This window comes from Petaurus breviceps, unplaced genomic scaffold (assembly GCF_028583685.1).
Source record: "Petaurus breviceps papuanus isolate PSGF00001 unplaced genomic scaffold, PetGlider_PUasm1.0 214, whole genome shotgun sequence".
NCBI lineage: Eukaryota > Metazoa > Chordata > Mammalia > Diprotodontia > Petauridae > Petaurus > Petaurus breviceps.
The window spans coordinates 14,093,144-14,115,529 of NW_027185863.1; the positions used below are offsets into that span (position 1 = coordinate 14,093,144).

Genomic DNA, 22,386 nt, shown 5'->3' on the forward strand with positions numbered 1-22,386 from the left:
TGTGTGTGTGTGTGTGTGTGTGTGTGTGTGTGTGTGTGTGTGTGTGTCCCCAGGGGTTAGCACAGTGCCACATGTGCACTCTGTTTATTCTATTGCTAATGACTTCCCTCTGAAATTACCTGTAATTTACTCTGTATATATCTTGTCTGCACAAAGCTGTTTGCATGTTGTCTCTCCCATTAAACTGAGTTCCTAACATTCAGCACAGTCCGGGCACAGAGTAGGTGCCTTTTCTACGTGCCTTGTCTACCTGACTCTCCCTTGCCCTCAGATTTGGATGAAGAGGCCAAACTACCATGTGCATCTAATCTCTGATCTTCTCAGCAGATGATAGTTTCATAGTCTCTCTTTTTTCCCTCTCCTTCCCTCCTTTTAAACTTTAACCCTAACAAATGGTTCCATCTTTACTGCCTTCACAGATGCCACATTAAATCTTAACCATCTTTTCAAATTACTCTTCTACATCTCTCCTCACTTTTTCAGTCAAACTTCTTGAAGTGTATCTACACTCAATCCCTCCACTCCCTCATTTTACAGACAAGGCAAATGAGACTCACAGAGGCTAAATTCTTTCCATAAGATCACACAGGTTTAAACAGCAGAGTCAAGGTTCTTAGATCTCAGAGGTTCCCTTACTTTCAAGCATAAAATTACTCCAAAATCAGAGCTTCTCAATTACTCTGAAATGAAGTTAGGTATACCCTTAAGAATAGCATTTATAACATAAAATTTATACATAGTCATCTGTTGTGAAAAGTCTAAAGACTAAAGGGTCATTGATTATCCCTCAGTGCTGAAATCATTTTATAGAATGTTTAATTTAAGGGAGGAAGGGACAGAGGGAGAGAGACAGAGAGAGACAGAAAGAGAGAGATACCTAAGGAAAACATACTATCTAATTTTACAGAGACTCTAATGAGAGGCAGCATGGTGTAATAATAGTTAAGGAGTTGGGTTCATAACTGGGAAACCTGGGTTCAAGTCCTAACTGACACAAGAGACTGTGCTCTGGAAGGATAGGATTGACAAAGACCTGATCTCCACCCTTAAACAGGCAGACAGACCTCAGAGCTGGTACCAATAGAGACCACAGGTCAGGTCTGGGAAAGAGAGGTCACTCAAACCTTGGACTCCTTTTATAGGAATCAAATGGAGGCGGAGTCAAGATGGCAGAATAGAAGCAGGACCTCCCCGAGGCTCTAGCTTCCACCTTCCCCAATCCATGTAAAAGGGGACCCTAAACAAACTTTGGAGCTGCAGAACCCACAAAATGACACAGGGAATCTAATCTCCCACTAAGGACAGCCCGGCAGGCCGGCAGGAATCGGCCAGCCCAGCGTTCTGGGAACCAAGCCCAGCCACTTGCAAGCCGAGTTTTAGCCCCAGGGCGGGCCTGACCAGCCACCGGCCATAGGGCCTCCAGATCAGCAGCAGCTGTGGCCGTTTCCAGATTTATCAACACATACATGCGAGGGACAAAGTGAGAGATCAGTGCAGTCTGGACTTTGGGACCCAGTATGTGGGAGCGCGAAGCCGCTGAGACGCCAGCACAGCCAGCCAACACCATGTGGCAGCTTCAGCTCCTGGCCTGCAGACTGTAGGGGGACCAAGCACCAGTCTGAGGGGTAATCGCTCTTGCTTTAACCTGCTTGGATCTGGATTGCAGTCAAGGGTGGAGGTCCTGGGGTGTGTGTCCAGCTTGCCAGAGCATGTGCAGGCTTCAAAGAGGGCACCCATCTAATACCTTTGGCAGCTGAGAAAACCCCAGTGTTTGGGATGAAAGCTCCCCTGTCTGGTGGCAGCATCCTACTGTGGCAAAAAGCCCAGGGGTCAAGTGACTGAGGGGCAACATGACCAGGCAAAGGAAACAAAGCAGACAGAAGATTCCTACATTCCACTCCTATTTTGGGGACAAAAAGGAGCAAAGCATGAAACAGGAAGAAGACAGTGGAATCAGAACTCCTGCACCAAAAGCTTCAAAGAGAAGCAGATAAGAGAAGTGGAAGAAAAATTGGGAAGAGAAATGAGAACTATGCAAGAAAATTACGAAATGAGAGTCAACAGCCTAACTGAGGAAAATCACACCTTAAAAAACAGACTGACTCAATTGGCAAAAGAAGCTCAAAAAGGCAATGAGGAAAGGAATGCCTTGAAAAGCTGAATTTGCCAGATGGACAAAGAATCTGAAAAACTCAATGAGGAGAATTGTTCCCTCAGATTTACATTGGAGCAAAGGGAAGCTAGTGACTTTTAGAGAAATCAAGATGATGTTAAACAGATCCAAACAAATGAAAGAATAGAAGGCAATGTGAAATATCTCATGGGAAAAACCACTGACCTGGAAAATAGATCCAGGAGAGATCATTTAAAAATTATTGGACTACCTGAAAGCCATGATCAGGGAAAGAACCTAGAAATTATCCTCCAAGAAATTCTCAAAGAAAATTGAAAGAATCCACCGATCACCTCCTGAAAAAGATCCCAAAAAGAAAACTCCTAGGAATATTATACCCAGGTTCTGGAATTCCCAGATGAAGGAGAGAGTATTACAAGCAGCCAGGAAGAAACAATTTGAATATTGTGGAAACACAATCAGGATAACCCAGGATCTGGCAGCTTCTACACTGAGGGATCAAAGGGGCTGGAATAGGATATTCCGGAGGTCAAAGGAGCTGGGATTAAAACCAAGAATCATCTACCCAGCAAAACTGAGTATCATGTTTCAGGGGAAAATATGGTCATTCAGTGGAATAGAGGACTTTCAAGCATTTTTTTAATGAAAAAACCATAGTTGAACAGAAAATTTGACATCCAGATACAAGAAGCAAGAGAAGTTTGAGAAGGTAAACAGGGAAAAGAAATCATAAGCCACTGATCAAAGTTGAACTATTAACATTCCTACGTGGAAAAACGGTAATTGTAACTGATGAAACTTTTCTCAGTATGAAAATAGTGGAAGGGAATAGAAATATATATATATGTATATCAGAGGGTATATGGGCATATGAATACATATGTGAATGTGTGTATATATATATGTCTATATTGGAGGGTATATGGGAATATGAATACATATGTGAATGTGTGCATATATGTTTACAGGTATACATAGATAGAGGGCACAGGACCAATTTAATAGGAAGGGATGATACTTAAAAGGGGAAATTAAGAGGTGAGAGAGGAATATAATGACAGGAGATGGAGAGAGACAAAATGGGGTAAACTATCTCATATAGAAGAGGCAAGGGGAAAATGGAGGGGAAGAATAGGAAGGCAAAAGGGAATGGGTCAGCCTTATTCTCACTGAATTTGGCTCGGGGAGGGAATTAAATACACACTAAATAGGTTTTCTCACCCTACAGGAAAGTAGGGGGAAGGGGATGAGAGGGGGGATGATGGAAGGGAGGGCAGGCTACGGGGGGAGGGAAGTTGGAAGCACTCACTTTTGAAAAGGCACAGGATCAAAGTAGAGATTAGAACAAGTGGGTCGTGGGATAGGAGGGAGGGAAATATAGTCAGTCTTTTACAATATATCTACTATGTTAATGTTTTGCATTAGCTACACATGTACAATCTATACTGAACTGCTTATATTCCCAGTAACAGTGGGTGACAAGGGAGGAAGGGAATGAATCTGGAATTCAAAGTTTTAAAATGAAATGTTTAAAATTATATACATAAATACTATTATTAATACTATCTTACATGTAATTGGGAAATAAGATATACAGGCACTGGGGCATAGAGATCCACCATGCCCTACTGGAGAAGTCTAAGGAGGTATGGGAGAAGATATGGGAGAGAGCAGATTGGAGGAGGGGATATCCTGTGGGACTGCTATTCTGGGGTGGTGGGTAGGAGAAAAATGGGGAGAAAATTTGTAACTCAAAATCTGGCAGAAATTAATGATGTAAATCAGAAGTTAATGAAGCATTTGAAAAATGAAAAAAAGAAATAAAGACAAAAAAATTAAAAAGAAAAAAGTAAAAAAGAATCAAATGGAGCTGTCATCTGCAACTAGGACAAGTGGACTGGGAGAGGACAGGCTGTGGCCGCCACTTTTCCTTCAATGCCACCCACTGTCTGAGAGGTAGAAACTCTCAGACCTCAGCCTAGGGCGCCCACCTGAAAAAACTTTGCAGATCCCAGACCTCAATGTCTGCTTCTATATTGCTTTAATAAGCAGCAGTGGAGCAAACCAACACAGCAGGATAGTGGAGAAGCCCCAAAGAGGAAAGGGTCAAGAAGAGCAGCCATCAGAAGCAGCCCTGTCCACCAGGCAGGTTATCTAACAGGCTGATTCTGAAGGAGGCAGATGACACTAAGGCCCACAGTCCAGAGCTGGTAGTGGCCTGGAGCACATAGTCACTACTCCTGTGTCTTCTTCCTAGAGTTTTGTAAGGGTGTGTCCATGCTGCCCCAGGTTTACTGTATATATTGTTAAAAGGTTGCATCTCAGGTTTATGAGTGGAATGTTATGTTAAAATTACTTTTGTTTTGCATTCTGTTTAGCAAATGTTTCTGATTTTAAAAAAGTTAATGGTTTCACTTGGCAGATTTGTGAAATGGAGAGCAAACCAGCAAGGCTCAGGAACAGGAGACGTGTCTTTTCCCTCACCAGGATAGCCCTACAACTAGGAATGATTTGTTGCAGCATGGCCACACACTGTCAGAAAACCCAAATTTGTCAGTAAGACCTTGGATGAGGGAGCCAGTTTAGGGTGAGAGCCACACCCCTATGCTATACCAGTAACCTGCCTTTTTCTGGCTGAAAATGTTATTTTTTCTGATGCTTTTCAGTGCTAACCATGGTTAACACCTCCAAATCCTTTTTTTTTTTTCTCCTGAGATGTAAAGCTGAATAGTAATTTTTATTTAGTAATCTGAAATCTTATTCACCAATTTGGTATCATCCGTTAAGCTCACTTTCAAAATGAAGTGACTGCACATATCAAGGTATACTTCGATTTGATAAGAGACTCCTGTCAAATCTTTATAGAATTTTTCTGCTACATCATTTTGCAAAAGATACTGATGTATAATTATCTTCATTGTAGATACATTGTAACATTCTGCTTAAGTACATCATGAACACTACAAGGCAATTTTTGGTAGCTTTGGGGTACACAAAATGAAACCAATTCTACTTTCTTGCCTCTCTAAGGAGTACCTATGACTTATTCTCCATTATCTATTTGTAATCTCTTTAGTGAGACTATCAATATTATTATAGAAAGTGACTGATCACCAAACACAACTTTCACAGTTCAAGTAGGCATGAATACACAAAGGATATTACAAGCTGTTATATTGTAGGGGTAAACTCCTGGTATAGGAATTTCTTCTACCCACATAAATCACAATTCATCTATGACAAGTTTCAATTTTAAGTCAAAGAAGTACTTTAGGGAATATGGAAAGCAAACAATTTTAAGACATAAAATAGCCAAGAGATTAGATGGTTTGTAAAATAATATGATCTACCTTAAATATAAGTACATTTTCAAATTTTAGTTTTGAATATATTAAAAAAAATCTGTAATGGATTACTCACCACATTGTAATAACTTTTGTTAATTGCAGATGTATCAAATCCTTTAGGAGGGCTCTTCAATGCTCCTGATTTGGGGGACACTGGCTTTTCTGAAATAACAATGGGATGCAATTTTACTCTTCAATACTAAACACCAAACTCCCAAATAAGAGCACAGTGGTGAAATATAGTAACATTTCACTTATTCAGAAGTCACTGACCTGACAACCACAATCATCCAGAATATAGACGTTAACCAAGAAATCAGCAAAATGTCCTATAATTCTCAATATTAGATTTAGGCATGTTATTTAAAAAATTTTAAGGTACTCTTTACATAGCCAAGCACTGCTGTGGCATCCCTGGAAGAGGAAGCTATGTGAAAATAGTGGGAAAAGAACTGAATTTGGAATTACATGAGCTAAGTTCAAATCCTGACTTCTTTCCCAACTACCTGCATGTTCTAAGTCAAGACCTTTAATTTTTATGGAACTCAATTTACTGATTAAAGTCAAAGGACTGGACTAGAGGTCCCCCAAGGTTCTTTCCAAAGCTAAATTTACCATTCTATGAATGTTACAGAACCAGAGGAAGGCCACACTGATATTTTGAACAGATAATCTGTGGAGCAGATTCTCTCTGGGAGGATATGAAATAAGCAAGTACGGGATGAAAAGACACAGAGGTTGCAATCTTCATTACTGGAGGGAATATACACATTAATAAGATCACAAGTCTCCTGAAATAGTAATGAGAAAAGGTGACCAACAAAATGGAAGACTAGACATTTTCTCCAGTCCCCATTAATTCTCAAAAAAAAAAAAGGGCCAACTAGCTAATAGCCTTATGAATTAACAGTGGAGAATGCCAGTCTTTTATACACACACTCATTCAGCACCCTACCTCCACCAGCATCCACAACCAGTGAGATACATTTGGAAATCCTTCACTTATATAGTCACTGCCAGCACACCCCAGCCCCAGCCCTTTCTACAGGGTTGGGTCCTACTGCATGCAACAAGTATCAGACCTCCACTCTACTCAGTCAGATGGGAAAGAGAAGAGTGGAGGGGAAAGGAATCAGAGGGAAGGAAGCTGCTGGTTTAGGAAACTCCAAAGCTACAGAAAGTCTGATGACACGAAGGACCCTATCACCCTCCAATTATAACAAAAGCAGCACATACCGATTCTACCCAATCAATGAACTAATGATTAGCAAGAACTGGGGCAGGAGCCCAGCCTGTACAAAAGAAGACTGGAATCTAAATGCAGCCAACATGAGGAGAAGAGAAAGCAGAGCTCCTGAAGACAACCTACACAGAAGGACACAGAGCCAGAGAGTAGATTGCTATATGCTAAGTGGGGAAAAAATTGAGGAGGGCCAGGGGTAGAAGTAGTCCATTCGATCTGAAATACACATTAATTTTTATCATGGGTCAATGCTATCCTAATTAGTTCCCTTAAGAATTGATATTTCTAAGACTAACAGTAGAAAAAGAAAATAGAAAAATAGCACAGAAAAAAAAAGTGAGGGGATATGATCTACAAAGGCAGTAATATGGAAAACTGGTTAGCAGAGAGAACTCAAACTTGGTACTTTAGAAGCTTTAATTCCCTGAGTAACACAAAGAAAGAATAAATAAGTATACAGATTCTAAATCAAAGGAAAAAAAGTCTAGGAGAGATAGGATGGGAAGAAAATTCATAAAGAGAGTAAGGCAAAAGCAATACTTCTTTGGTGCAGAAAAAGGGGGAAAAAAACTAACAAAAGAAGCCACACACAAAAAAAACCATTGCAGAGGATGTAATACTGTGAATTAACCACTGAACTGAGGGAAGAAAAAGGAGAGAAAAAAAGGGGAAAGAATTATATAACTAAAAAAAAGGAGAAAATATATCAATAAAAAGGAGAGTAAACTTTTGACAATCAGATTGAAGACACAGAAAAATAAATTAACAAAATTCTAAAACAAAGTATAGTTTCAAACAAAAAAAAAAAGCCTGGAGAAATATAAAGAATTATCAGAAACTACTCTACACAATTATATATCAACAAAACTAAAAACACAAGAGAAGATTACTTTGAGAGATATAAAATATCCAGACTAAAAGAACACCAAACATAGATTTTATATTATCCAGTCTCAGAAAAGAAAACAGAATTAGTTGTAAACTATGGAGGAGAAGGTATAGGTCAAAAGTGGAAGGAACCTTCTGCCTCAAGGCCACATGTGGCCTTTTGACAGTGTCCGAGTTTTACAGAACAAATCCTTTTATTAAGGGGATTTGTTCTGTGAAGTTTGGATTTAGTCAAAGGGCTTCACTTCAGGTTCCCCACCTCTGGTATAGATAGAAGGAGTTATTTGTGGTACTGATGGATTTAAAGGAGAATTCTATGAAACTTTAAAAGAACACCACTAATTCTACATAAATTATCCTAGAAAATTAAAAAAGAGTTGTACCAAACTTATTTTATGAGACAAATATAGTTCTAATGTTAAAATGAGAAAAAAATTACAGGAGAACCATAAACCACTATGATTAATAAATACCAATTCAAAAATTTTAAATAAAATCCAGACAACAGCAATTCATCTAAGAAATCAGCAATACATGACCTGATTTATATTCACAAATAATGGCCCTGAGTCTAGAATGTTTAGAATATGTTTAATATTTTCTGTTTAAAAAAAAAGGCATATGGTACATTTTTAAAAGATTTTTATCCAAAATTGCTAAAAAAAAAAATTTTTTTTTAATTTTTTTCAGAAGGACTTGGTACTTAAAAGTTTCAGGGCAAGCTTCAATTAGCTGGAAAATCCACTTACAGAAATCCGCTTACAGAACATTCACATGTAGGCTAGTTCTTACTATATATAAATATCACTAAGAAATTCTTACAATTTGTTTAAGTATGTCAACAAGTGACATAAAGAATGAGCTAAAGCAGAGTCTGATGTACACACTGAACCTGCAAGCCTATGAGATGGTTATAAATGGACAGGCTCTTTAAAGTAAAACTTCTTTAACTGAACTTAGAGTCTGCAGTTATTTAGGCTTGTGATTGACCTGAAGGATCGCTAAGGATTCTTCATAAGGATCGCTAAGGATTCTTCAAAAGGATCACTAAGTAGATTATTATGATAATATTGCATATATGAATAAAGGAAAAATGTTTAAGGGAAAAACACTTTAAAACCTCCAAACACTTAAAAAGTATCTTTATGTCAAGACAGAACCACTAAATGCTGATACAGAAGAAAGATCATCCCCTCCTAAGGGGAAGGGCAGCCTCTGAATCAGGAGGCATTTACAAAACAAGGCCAAACTAGGGCGATACTGGAGTTTCCAAAGAGTATCATAATCCAAAGAGCTGGAGCTAAAGAAGAAAAGATATTCAGGTGTGGCAATCAATACCACCAGTCATCCTGATTGATATCTTGCCACTAGACCTGGCTGGCTCTGAAAGAGAAAGTGAGGCTGGTGGTGTCTTTACACAGCCCTCCCTCACTTAAATCCCATTCACTTCAAGTCCTGACATCAGCCTCCTGACACTGAGGTCCTCTTTGAGAACAAAGGGCAAACAACAACAGTACCAGAAAGTAAGAATGATGACAACAATTTGAATTTCTGTAACACGTAGGTTTACAATAAGTTTCCTTACCAACTCTGTGAAGCAGGTCATACAAATGCTGATACTCTTATTTTACAGAAGAAAAAAATGAAATTCATTGAGGTGAAGTAACTGCCCCTCCCACCCCTCATGCTGGCATAGAGCAAGTAAGGCACAGACAAGCTTCTCATAGAAGCAGTTACACTAGTCCATAAGACAAGGGATTAAAAACAAATTACAAGAGGCTTAGATGGAAGCCAGAAATTGGCTACATACAGAGAAATGAGAGATCAGCACCAATCGGGATGCAAGGCAAAGCAGGGTGACAGTGCTGACCACCCTCTCCAAAGGTGAGTCCATGCACTCACCTGATCCTCCACAAAGGCCTCCCACCCTTTGCCCCTGGCTCAGGAGCACCAATAGAGTCTAGGCTGAATACCTGCCACATGCATCACTGTTCAGGCACTAAGAGAAGAAAAAGAAATAATCACAATCCTACCTGCCAGGGGCTAATACTTGCTAGTTGAGGAAACATTTACATGACAAATCAGTAGAAAAGGAATAACACGGATCAACAAGGAATACACTAGCAAGAAAAGTTTTCATAAACAGGTTGATGCTCAAGTACGCTGCTGGAAGCAAACACATTTTGTGCAGATGACCATGAACATAAGCTTGGAATAGAAAAGAAAATGGTAGGATCTGGGAAACAATGAAGAGACCAATACATATGGAAAGAAAAGTTTTTATGGAGAAACCTGTGTTAGGGCCACAGGGCCTAGAATCTTACTAAGAAATTTGGACTTTATCCTACAGGCAATGAGAAACTAAAGGAAGTTATCCATTTATTACACAGCACATCCTCTAATAAATTCTAACTAGACAATTTTTTTTTCCTTGAGGGGAACTAGATATGGTGTAGGAAAGTCTGGGTGATAAAACTCCTTCTACTATTAAAGAGTTGTATGGGCACTGAGAATTTAAAATCTTACCCAGAGTTATAAAGCCCGCGTGCAAGGGGTGGAATCTGAACCCAGGTCTTCCTGACTCCAAATTCTATCCACTAATACCACATGTTCTTATTTAATTCAAATTGTTCTAACTACTGTATTACTGGGAAATAATAAAACATCACCATTTTAATTTAGTTTTATTCATTCAATGACATATATTCAGTATAAATACCTTTGTAAATTCTACTCCCAAACACTGTGGGAGGTACTGAAGTAGATTTCTCCTGAAGAATTTAAAATCTATATGGAAAGCTTGGAATATTAGATTTATTACATATGCTAACACTTTTCACTAATTTAGACTGGCTTTTCCCCAACTGGGATTAGTGGGACTTTGCTATAACAGCTGTAGCCAGGAATTAAATAACTTGTAACATATGACCCCCATTATCAAGAGTTCTCTGGTTTCAGATGGCTCTTTTCAATCATACTGCACACAGATGGCAGTCACAATCAGTAAAGTCATTTTTTAAAATGCAGGACAGTTAAAACTAGGCAGGCCTTCCCCTCCTTCCTCAAGGGAAGGATATAAAAGGGCAGTTTTGCACAATTGCCCCTGGGGAGTAGTCCAATTTTTCTCAGGTACTTAAGAGAACAGAACCTATCCTGCCCAACTCCATATTATCAAGACTCAGGTGTTTTGGGCAGGCCCTGACTTCATATGCCCACATGAGGGGTGAAGAAACAACACCTGAGAATAGCTTCCTCCCAGAAGCAGCTACTCATTTTTACTCCTCACTTGAAGCTGGAGACAGCTCATTCCTCTTCATCTGTAATAAGAGTCCCTGCTCCCAGAGACCCCACAGTCTCCATGACATCTCACTTCTCCATGTCCACCCACCTCCCCAAACCCACTCTTCACCTTTATTCTCAGGGCAGCCAGGTAGCACAGTGGATAGAGTAGCAGACCTAGAGTCAAGAAGACCTGAGTTCAAACTGACCTCAGACAATTACTAGCTGTGTGTGACCCTAGGCAAGTCACTTAATTTCCATTTTTCTCAGTTTTCTCATCTGTAAAATGAAGGTAACACCTAACCACCCAGTGTTGTTGCAAGGATCAAATGATGTAATAATTGTAAAGCACTTAGCACAGTGGCTGGTACACAGTAAGCACTATGTAAATATTAACTATTATTGTAAACATTAGTTATTATTCAGAACTCCAATATATCTTCTTCAAACCAGAACTCCTGCCCCCCCCAAAGATTCTCTGATAAAATGCTAGGAACAGTTCACCCCAAGTCTGGCTATTCTCTAAAACAGCAATTCTCAGACTTACACCCACCCAAAAAAAGCTCTGGTTTATGTAGGTTATGGCGTTAGCTCCATATTTGAAATTTTAAAATTCATTATGAAAAGTTTTAATCTCAAGGACCCCCCTAAAAGGGCCTGGGGGACACCCAAGAGTCCGCAGAACACACTTTGAGAATTGCTCCTCTAAAACATAAATAATTCTTACTTAAGTTCTTTGTGCACTAAAAGACCCATAATGATCACTTATGTGAGCTTCATCTTATCCTACAGGAACAAAGTTAAAAAAAAAAAAAAACAGGTAAAGAAGGGGAGGGATCGGACCTTTATATCCTGTTTCCTGTTGTAATAGGACAGGATGATGATGATGATGATGATGATGATAGCTGACATTTACGGAATACTATGAGCCTGTATTCTTTTCTGTAAGGGGGTAGGAGAGAAATCTGGGTTATAAGAAACAGATGGTAGAGATGGAAAGTGAAAACTGAGACCTAGCAAAGAAGATGGGCCCTACCAGAGTGGTCCCTCACAGTCAGGTGAAATAATTCACCTACCTATTTTAAAGTACTCTCAATTACAAATGCTGAGCATCACAGATGAAATGGTGAGAATCTGCTCTCAAGAGTGGAAACTAAAAGAATATTGTTATGTATGCTGGTCTATATTCTGCAGTATTATTAATACTAGGTTTTAGGTCAATTATGAGTTATATTGTAGGCTTTGCTGGCAGCCCCTTTTCCTACTGATTGCAGAATTATGCCTGACTTTCTGCACAGTTTTAGTATGGGAAAAGACTCTTAGATTTCTTGATCATTATTTAGTCTGGTATGAATTTCACTTTTTTAAAGGAACAAGAATGTCATAGCTAGGTTGTCTGCCTGTGATAAGGCAGCCGTCTTGGCCAGAAGTCCCACATGCAACCATGTTAATCCTTTCCATACCCAAGATGTGAAACTGAGTCCATTGAGAAAGATTCTTAAGCGAAATATTACCTCTAATTAAAAAGCATAATCAAGGGTAAGCTTTTAGTTGCCCTTAAGAGAAGGACAGGACTTAGACAAGCAAAGAAAAGGGCAGAGGGGCTTTCTAAGGAGGGGCAATAGCCTAAGAAGAGGCCCCGAGGCAGCAATGCAGAAATCCTTTGACTTCCAAAAGATTCTTGTGTTCAAACCTTCCATCTGAAGGCCAAGCAGAAATTACTCTGAGAGTGTGTGTGCACACACAATCGTGTATACACACAGTCATATACATACACACATGTACATGCATATATGTGGGTGGGTGTGTACTGTATACATACATACATGCACATTTACATGTATGCACACATACTTTTTTTTTAACCCAAGGTTCCTTCACTCAAACTCGGGTTAGCTAACAGCTGAACAATTTTTGACCACTATACCTAAATGTAGTTAATAAGCATTTATTTATGCTCCAGCACTGTAGTCAACTCTCTAAAAGAAATATTTTAAATAAGTATACTGATGATAACCACTGCATTATGTTGAAAGCCCAACAGAAAACTAAGAAGTTATGAAAGGAATTGAAAAGGATCATATTTAAGCCTATATGAATTAAGTTTGAAGATAGCCAAAAGGATGTCTTTTAGAACAAAGGAAAGACTATAGTCAGCAAGTTCATCCAAAGTCATGGGCTAGTCTTTTATTTTTTCTCAGAAGGAAGACAATGTATCAAGCTCAGAATCATCATTTCTGAGAGATCATCATTCAGCTTGCTCCCATCAATTTGGTCCAATGTGACCAAATCATATTCTTCCAAGAATTCCTAATAATAATGCTGAGTAATAATAGTAATTTTTCAATATTTCATTACAAAAGAAAGGCAGTCACTTTACTGAAGAATGAAACCCCAGATCAGGATCATAATATTATAATTTTAGAGATGGGAAGGGTCGCAGAAATCATCAATCCCTTTTTGTCCTTTGTCATCAAGTTCCTTCATTATACAGATAAAGAAACTGAAATCCAGAGAAGTGAAGTAACAAAGGCAGCCTTTGAATACAGGTCCTTTAGCCCCAAATTCTGTGATCATTTCACTTTACTACACTATTCCACACAACAAAAGCAGGTTAAGATTACAAAGGCACACTTCTAAAAATGACATTAGGGAGGCCAAGGAGAAAAATGTATTTATTCCCATAGCATATTTCATTGTTACTGATGACCTAGAGATAAAACAGTGAAATACACAAATGGTTTGATAGACAGATACACATATTCATAAACTAAGAAACTGAAAATATGAAAAATTAAACTACAACCACTTAGAAAGAGAATTGGTTCTCTGGTTCACTTGCTAAGTGAATATACACTCACTGTCTGCTAATTTTTCTACTTCTCTTCAATGAAAAACACTAAGAGATTTCAGGGTAAACATAAATTACCATATCTACATCTGTAAATGGGAAAATTCTTTTAAAATATATATGAAATGTGTCACTATTAAATAGTCAACTTTAAGAACAGTAAAACAAAAAAAATTTCATCTTCAACATGTGCAAATACATTTTAAGTACAATTCTGGTACAATGGTAAGAACAGCAATCTGAAAATCAGTAAATCTGAGTTTCAGTCCACACTCAGCCACAAATAAATATAATCTTAGAAAATTCCTCAGGATTCAGTTTCTTAATCTGTCCAGTGAGAGGCCTGGACTTGATTTTTAAGGATCTTTTCAACTCTTAAAGTATACTATTTCTAATAACTGGATCTCAAAATACAGGTCATAAAACTCCATGTACATACAAAAAAGCAAAGTTATGATTTAAATGATTAGAAGGGGGGGGCAGAGCCAAGATGGCGGAGTAGAAGCACGACCTTCCCGCAGCTCCAGCTTCCACCTTCCCCAATCCATGTAAAAAGGGGACTCTAAACAAACTTTGGAGCTGCAGAACCCACAAAATGACACAGAGAAGCTAAACTCCCACTGAGGACAGCCCTGCAGGCCAGCAGGAATCGAGCTTAGCTCTCTGGGAGCCAAGCCCAGCCCCACCCCAAGGCTTTAGCCCCAGGGCGCATCTGACCAGCCCCCAGCCAGAGGGACACCAGATCAGCAGCAGAGGTAGCCATTTCCAGATTTATCAACACATAGATGCGAAGGACAAGGTGAAAGGCCAGTGCAGTCTGGACTTTGGGACCCAGTAAGTAGGAGTGCATGGGTTTTACCCCCAGGGCGAGAAACCGCTGAGACCCCTGGCACAGCCAGCCAGCTCCATGTGGCAGCTTCAGCTCCTGGCCTGCAGACTGTAGGGGGACCAAGTACCAGTCTGAGGGGTAATCGCTCTTGCTTTAACCTGCTTGGATCTGGATTGCAGTCTAGGGTGGAGGTCCTGGGGTGTGTGTCCAGCTCGCCAGAGTGTGTGGAGACCTCAGAGAGGGCACCCATCTAATACCTCCGGCAACTGAGAAAACCCCAGCATTTGGGACAAAAACTCCCCTGTCTGGTGGCAGAGACCTACTGTGGCAAAAAGCCCAAAAGTCAAGTAATTGAGTGGCAAAATGAGCAGGCAAAGGAAACAAAGGAGACAGAAGATTCCAACATTACACTCCTATTTTGGGAACAAGAAGGAGCAAGGCATGGAACAGGAGGAAAACAGTGAAGTAAGAACTCCTGCACCAAAAGCTTCAAAGGAAAATACAAGCTGGTTACAGGCCATAGAGGACCTTAAGAAGCAGATAAGAGAAGTAGAGGAAAAATTGGGAAGAGAAATGAGAACAATGCAAGAAAATTATGAAATGAGAGTCAACAGCCTGACTGAAGAAAATAATACCTTAAAAAACAGACTGACTCAAATGGCAAAGGAGGCTCAAAAAGGCAATGAGGAGAAGAATGCCTTAAAAAGTCGAATTTTCCAGATGGAAAAAGAATCTCAAAAGCTCAATGAGGAGAATCATTGCTTCAGAATTAGACTGGAGCAAATGGAAGCTAATGACTTTATGCGAAATCAAGATGCTGTTAAACAGATCCAAACAAATGAAAGAATAGAAGGCAATGTGAAATATCTCATGGGAAAAACCACTGACCTGGAAAATAGATCCAGGAGAGATAACTTAAAAATTATTGGACTACCTGAAAGCCATGACCAAAGTAAGAACCTAGAAAGCATCCTCCAGGAAGTTCTCAAAGAAAACTGCCCTGATGTTTTAGTACCAGAGGGCAAAATAGAAGTTGAAAGAATCCACCTCCTGAAAAAGATCCCAAAAAGATAACTCCTAGGAATATTATAGCCAGGTTCCGGAATTCCCAGATTAAGGAGAGAATATTAATATTACAAGCAGCCAGGAAGAAACAATTTGAATATTGTGGAAACACAATCAGAATAACCCAGGATCTGGCAGCTTCTACACTGAGGGATCGAAGGGCTTGGAATGTGATATTCCGGAGGTCAAGGGAGCTGGGACTAAAAGCAAGAGTCACCTACCCAGCAAAACTGAGTATCATGTTTCAGGGGAAAATATGGTCATTCAGTGGAATAGAGGACTTTCAAGCATTCTTGCTGAAAAAAAAAAACAGAGTTGAATAGAAAATTTGACATTCAGATACAAGAAGCAAGAGAAGCATGAGAAGGTAAACAGGGAAAAGAAATCATAAGGAACTTATCAAAGTTGAACTATTAACATTCCTACATGGAAAAACAATAATTGTAATTTATGAAACTTTTCTCAGTAGTTGAAGGGATTAGAAATATATACATATGTCTATATATGAGGGTATATGGGCATATAAATACATATGTGAATGTGTGTATATATATGTTTACAGGTATACATAGAGGGCACAGGACCAATTTAACAGGAAGGGATGATACTTAAAAGGTGAAATTAAGAGGTGAGAGGAATAAAATGAGAGGAGATGGGAAGAAACAGATTGGGGTAAACTATCTCATACAGAAGAGGCAAGGGAAAATGGTTACAATGGAGGGGAAGAATAGGAAGGCAAAAGGGAATGGGTCAACCTTATTCCCATTGAATCTGGCTTGAGGAGGGAGTGAAATACACACTAAATAGGGGATCTCACCCTCCAGGAGAATAGGGGGGGAAGGGGATGAGAGGGGGGATAATGGAAGGGAGGGCAGGCTGGGGGGGAGGGAAGTTGGAAGCACCCACTTTTGAAAAGGGACAGGATCAAAGTAGAGAATAGAACAAGTGGGAGGTGGGACAGGAGGGAGGGAAATATAGTCAGTCTTTTACAATATATCTACTACGTTATTGTTTTGCATTAGCTGCACATGTACAACCTATACTGAACTGCTTGTCTTCCCAGTGGGGGTGGGTGGCAGGGGGGGAAGGGAATGAATCTGGAATTGAAAGTTTTTAAATCAAATATTCAAATATATATATATATATATGTGTGTGTGTGTGTGTGTGTGTGTGTGTATACTATTATTAATACCATCTTACATGTAATTAAGAAATAAGATATACAGGCACTGTGGCATAGAGATCCACTGGAAAAGTCGAATCGGGTATGGGAGAAAATATGGGAGAGAGCCGATTGTAGGTGGGGATATCCTGTGGGACTGCTGTTTTGGGGGGATGGGTGGGAGAAAAACGGGGAGAAAATTTGTAACTCAAAATCTGGCAGAAACAAATGATGTAAATCAGAAGTTAATAAAGTATTTAAAAAAATTAATGATTAGAAGGAAATCACTTATAAGCGGGTCTAATATTTTTAAATACTCTGAATATTACTAGTAACCAAATTTGTTAGCACTGAGTCCATGAGCCATAAGCAAAATCAGGTCATTGTCACATTAAGCTTTGTGAAGAAATTTGGTAGAAGTAGGGTCCTAGAAATTATCCTAGGAAATACAAAAAATCTAAGTATCAATACTGATCCAAGTATTATTCTTGATATTTTTCAGTATGAACCTATTTTTTTTTCCTTTAAAAGAGATCTTCCCCAATTGATAAATGGTCAAAGGATTGAAAACAGGCAGTTTTCAGATGAAGAAATCAAGGCTGTCTATAATCATGAAAAAATGCTCTAAATCACTATTAATTAGAAAAATGCAAATTAAAACAACTCTGAGGTACCACCTCACACTTACCAGATTGGCTAATATGACAGAAAAGGAAAATGATAAATGTTGGAGAGGATGTGGGAAAATTGAGACACTAATGCATTGCTGGTGGAGTTGTGAACTGATCCAATGATTCTGGAGAGCAATTTGGAACTATACCCAAAGAGCAATCAATCTGTGCATACCCTTTGATGCAGTAATACCACTACCAGATCTGTAACCCAAAGAGATCATAAAAAGGGGAAAAGGACCTATGCATACAAAAATATTTGTAGGAGCTCTTTTTGTGATGGCAAAGAATTGGAAATTGAGGGGATCCCCAACAATTGGGGAATGGATGAACAAGTTATGATATATGAATGTGATGAAAAGCTATTATACTATAAGAAATGATGAACAGAGTTAAGAAAAACCTGGAAAGATTTACATGAATTGATTCTAAGTGAAGTGAGCAGAACCAGGAGAACATTGTACACAGTAATACATGATCAACTATGATTGGCTTAGCTCTTCGCAGCAATACAACAATATAAGACAATTCCAAAAGACTCATGATGGAAAATGCTATCCACATTCAGAGAAAGAACCAGATACTGAGAGAAACATGATTTTCACTTTTTAAATTTTTTTTCATGTTCTTTTTTCTGTTTGCAAACTACTATTTTAGAAATTATTTCTTTTTTCACAACATGACTAAAACAGAAATAAGTTTTACATGATTGCACAAATATAACCTATATCAAATTGCTTAAGGAGGGGGAGGGAGGGAGAAAATTTGGAACAACATTTTATAAAAAAGAATGTTAAAAATGTTCTTTTCATGGAATTGGAAAAACATAAAATACTATTTAAAAAGAGATTTTTTAAAAGAAATGATGAGCAAGATAAATTCAAAAAAATCTGGAAAGTTTTATATCAACTGATGCAGAGTGAAATGAGGAGAACTAAGAGAATGTTATACACAGTAACAGCAATATTATATGTTGATCAACTATGAATGACTTAACTTTTCTCAGCAATATAATGATTCCAAGACAATTCCAAAGGACTCAAGATGAAAAATGCTATCTGCCTTCAGAGAGAGAACTGATGCATTCTGAATGCAGATGAAAGCATACTATTTTTGCTATTTTTATTTCACATTTTTTTTTCCACAAAACAACTAGTAAGGAAGTATGTTTTGCATGACTGCACATGTATAACCTATATCAGATTGCTGACTATCTCAGGGAAGGGCAAGGGGAGGTAAAGAGGGATAGAATTTGGAACTTCATACCAAATGTTTAAAATCATGTTTACATGGAATTGGGGGGAATTTTTTTTCAAGAGATCTCATTTTAGAGTTATGCCTAAATTTGGCTCAAAACAATAATCTCAAGTAAGGAATTTAGAGCTGGGGCCAGAATGTTCCCAAATGGAACCTTGCTCCCAAAAGTCCCATTGTATCTGTTCCTTTACTGTAGTCACTACCCCTTTCCTTTCCTTTCATTTCTTCCCAACTGACTATGTTGATGCTGATGATAGCAACAATTGCTGGCATTTATATATAATGCCCACTATATACCACATACTTTGCTAAGTGCTTTACAGTTATTATCTCATTTGTTCCTCACAACAGCCAAGAGGTAGTTATTATTATCCCCATTTTACAGGAAATGGGGATAAGAGGTTAAGCGACTTACCTACAGATTTAGAATTGGCAGGGATCTTAAAGGCAATCAATTCTCACACTCCTCATTTTACAGGTAAGGAAAACAGGGCACTGAGAGGTCAAGTGACTTGCCAGTAGGTATCGAAGGCAAGACTAGATCAGGTCTACCTACCTCTAAATTCAGTACCCACTTGCTGGTCCTCTAAATGTAGGATCAATAAAAGACAAACTGCTAAAAGGAACTGAAATATTTTCACTACAAATAAAAATGATGGGGTGCTTGTTCTTGGACCCCAATTCCAAGATCACATTTCTCCCTAGCTTCAAAACACTATCCCTGACAGTTTCCTCCCCCAGCTCAAGGCCATTATGCCTAGCAATAACTCATGAGTGGGTCCCAGTAAGACAAACTATCTTTGGTTTTGCCTGAGGTACAGGCTCTGGGAAACCCCCTTGAACTCTGATTGAATTTTCCCATTTGAAGAGTCATTTGCCTGAGGCCATAAGCCTTTCATAGTGGCTGGGCCCAAACCTCTATTTACTAACCTAGCCCTCCATTATACAGCTAGCCCCCACCCTAGATCCTCCCAAAACATCTATACCCAAATAAACTGTTACATAGAACTGGCCTAGCTCACCATTATTGGTCATCTCCAGGTAGTCTCCAGCAACTTCCTATCCTTAATCACTCCTTTACTGGAGTCTGACCTCATTAACTCCCCCTGAAGACCCTCCCCAAGCTCATTACTGGAGTCTGACATCATTGACTCCTCCTGAAGACCCTCCCCAAACTCATCCTCTAAACCATCCCTAAAATCCTCCCACAACCTTTCTGTATATAAGACCCCATCTTGCCTCCATGAGGTGTGAGAGAGCCATAGAATTTTCTAACATTGATTTGCCCTGTATCAGATGATTCTGTACAGCTTGTGCAATTACAGATACTGAGGCTCCTTAAGAGTCTACCAAATAATGTTAAACTTTTAATAGACTTTGCTTTTCTGTGGCTGAGAGAAGACTTGAGTTGAATTCATTCAGAAGGACCAGGCCTGTTGGTATTTTGGGATCTCAAGCACCCCTAACCCTATAATGTCATCATTTGATGATGACCCTCTACACTCACCACAAGAACAAGCTGACCTCTGACCAAATTCTCCTGTAAAAACAGGACCACGGAATCATCATGTATTAATCCCCAAAGTTATCATATTCATTTCAGAGGTCAAGCTACAGACGTCAGCTCTCAAAGTTAATGTTGCTACAGATGTAACAGACCCTCAGAAACCCTTTCCCCTGGTTTCCACTAGTGAATGATGCCAGTGACCAAGGTTTAAGTTATCACCAAATTAATATATCTGCCAGATAATCCACCACTCTTCCTTTATAAGCTTTAGCATCATTCATGTTAAGTTGCAAGTTCCCTAAGGAATGTGTTGGGCATAATGGAGCAAGACAGAAGATCCCAGAGATTAAAACTGGAAGTGGATTTTATTTACTGAGGGACTGCTGGGATCACATATCCAAATCAGACAGTGAAGTGGCATGAACAGTATGCTGGTTTTTAAAGAGATTACAATAGTTAGGTTACTTAAGCTGAAACTACAATCAGTGATTGGTCAGTGTATATTTGAATTTTCCCCAGTTTTCTAGGCTGAGGTACAGGGAACCCATAATGGGTGGAGATGGGAAACACCCAGTAGGGGGCAGGGAAGAATGGAGCAGGGAAGAATGGAGCAGGCATTTTACCCTAGGCTGAAACCTCCACCCAAGGATCAATTAGGAGAGGGAAGGGTAAAGTTATGCTAAAATGCCTACTTACAGATCAATGGAAGGGAAGGGTAAAGGTATGCAAAAATGCCTGCTTACAGATCAATGGAAGGGTAGGGAAGGGTGAAGTTATTGCTTACAGATCAATTAAGGGAATGGAAGGTGGGGTTGTGCTCAACAAATGCAAGTTCCCTAAGGAGCTCGGCCTGCTACATTGGTGTTACAATAAACCTTTGCCACCCAGACTTAAAGAATGCTCAGAGTCCATGGATTCATTCCAGATGACCCTCTCATGTGCTCTGCTGGGGGGGGGGGGGAGTGCCTCCCTGAATCCCCCCCAAACCATAAGTAAGAAATTGCAGCTACATAAAGAGATAGCAAATAGGTGACAAGTTCTCCAGGGAAAAGTAAATGTAGCCTAGACTTCTCCTTTCACTTTCCCATCTCCCTTCCCTAACCCCACATAGGCTAATGAATTTATTAAAGTGTCTACTAGTGATGCCATCAGGGAACTATAAAATGTTGAGATTTAAGACTTAGGGGCGCACAAGACCCCAAAACACCTACACCCCGGGCCCTGCCAAATGAATCCGACTCAAGTCTTCTCTCGGCCAAAGAAAAACAAAGTTCCTTAGAGATTCACTATAATGGATATGAAGAGGGTTAGGGTTGTTCTGGAGACCCCAAAATACCAACATGCAGGGTCCTGCCGAATGAATTCGATCTGAGTCTTCTCAGCCAAAGAAAAGTAAAATTTATTAAAAGTTCTCTTGCATTAGACACAGTAAGTCTGTGCTAGGTCATTCTATGGTGCTCTCACTCTTACATGGCACTCTCACACCACATGGCACAAGATGGGGTCTTATATACAGAAGGTTGTGGGAGGAATCTAGGGGTGGTCTAGGGGAAGAGTTTGGGGAGGGTGTTCAGGAGGAGTTAATGAGGTCAATGAGTGATTTAGGGTGGGAAGTCACCTGGAGACTACTGACAATGGTGGGATAGGCCAGTTTTTCAAGGGTGGATTGACACTTTCTAAATAGGCTCCAGGGTGGGAAACAGATGAACAACGGAGGGCTAGGCTAGTAACTAGGCTACAGTTAGTAGTTAGTAGTTAGTAACTAGGCTAGAGGTCTGGGCCCAGCCACAATGTAAGGCTTATAGCCTCATGCAAATGCCTCATCAAATGAGACAGACAATTTAATCAAGAGTCCAAGGGAGGTTCCCAGAGCCTGTACCACAGGGACTCATGGAGAGCTTGAGGGGGTTCCCAGAGCCCATACCTCATCAGGTAGACTAAGGAGCCTCTGTATCAGAGACTCTTACATTGGTCAAGCAGGTCAGAATAATCTAACACAGAGTGAGTCTATGCTAGATAATTCTCAGCTCCTTTGAGAAGGCAAGATGGGTCTTTATACACAGAAAGGTTGTAGGAGGATTTTAGCAGTGGTCTAGAGGAAGAGTTTGGGGAGGGTCTTCAGGAGAAGTCAAATAAGGTCCATACTAGGCTAG

At 39.5% G+C, this 22,386-nt stretch overlaps 1 protein-coding gene across 1 annotated transcript in view; it reads right to left on the minus strand.

Moving 5' to 3' along the window:
* The window catches only part of ARHGEF7 (Rho guanine nucleotide exchange factor 7), a 310,305-nt gene that overhangs the window by 156,861 nt on the left and 131,058 nt on the right, over positions 1–22,386 (minus strand). Inside the window, exon 10 of the mRNA XM_069094099.1 lies at positions 5,555–5,643. Within this exon, the coding sequence (XP_068950200.1) occupies positions 5,555–5,643 (89 nt within the window). The remainder of the gene's footprint in view (positions 1–5,554; positions 5,644–22,386) is intronic.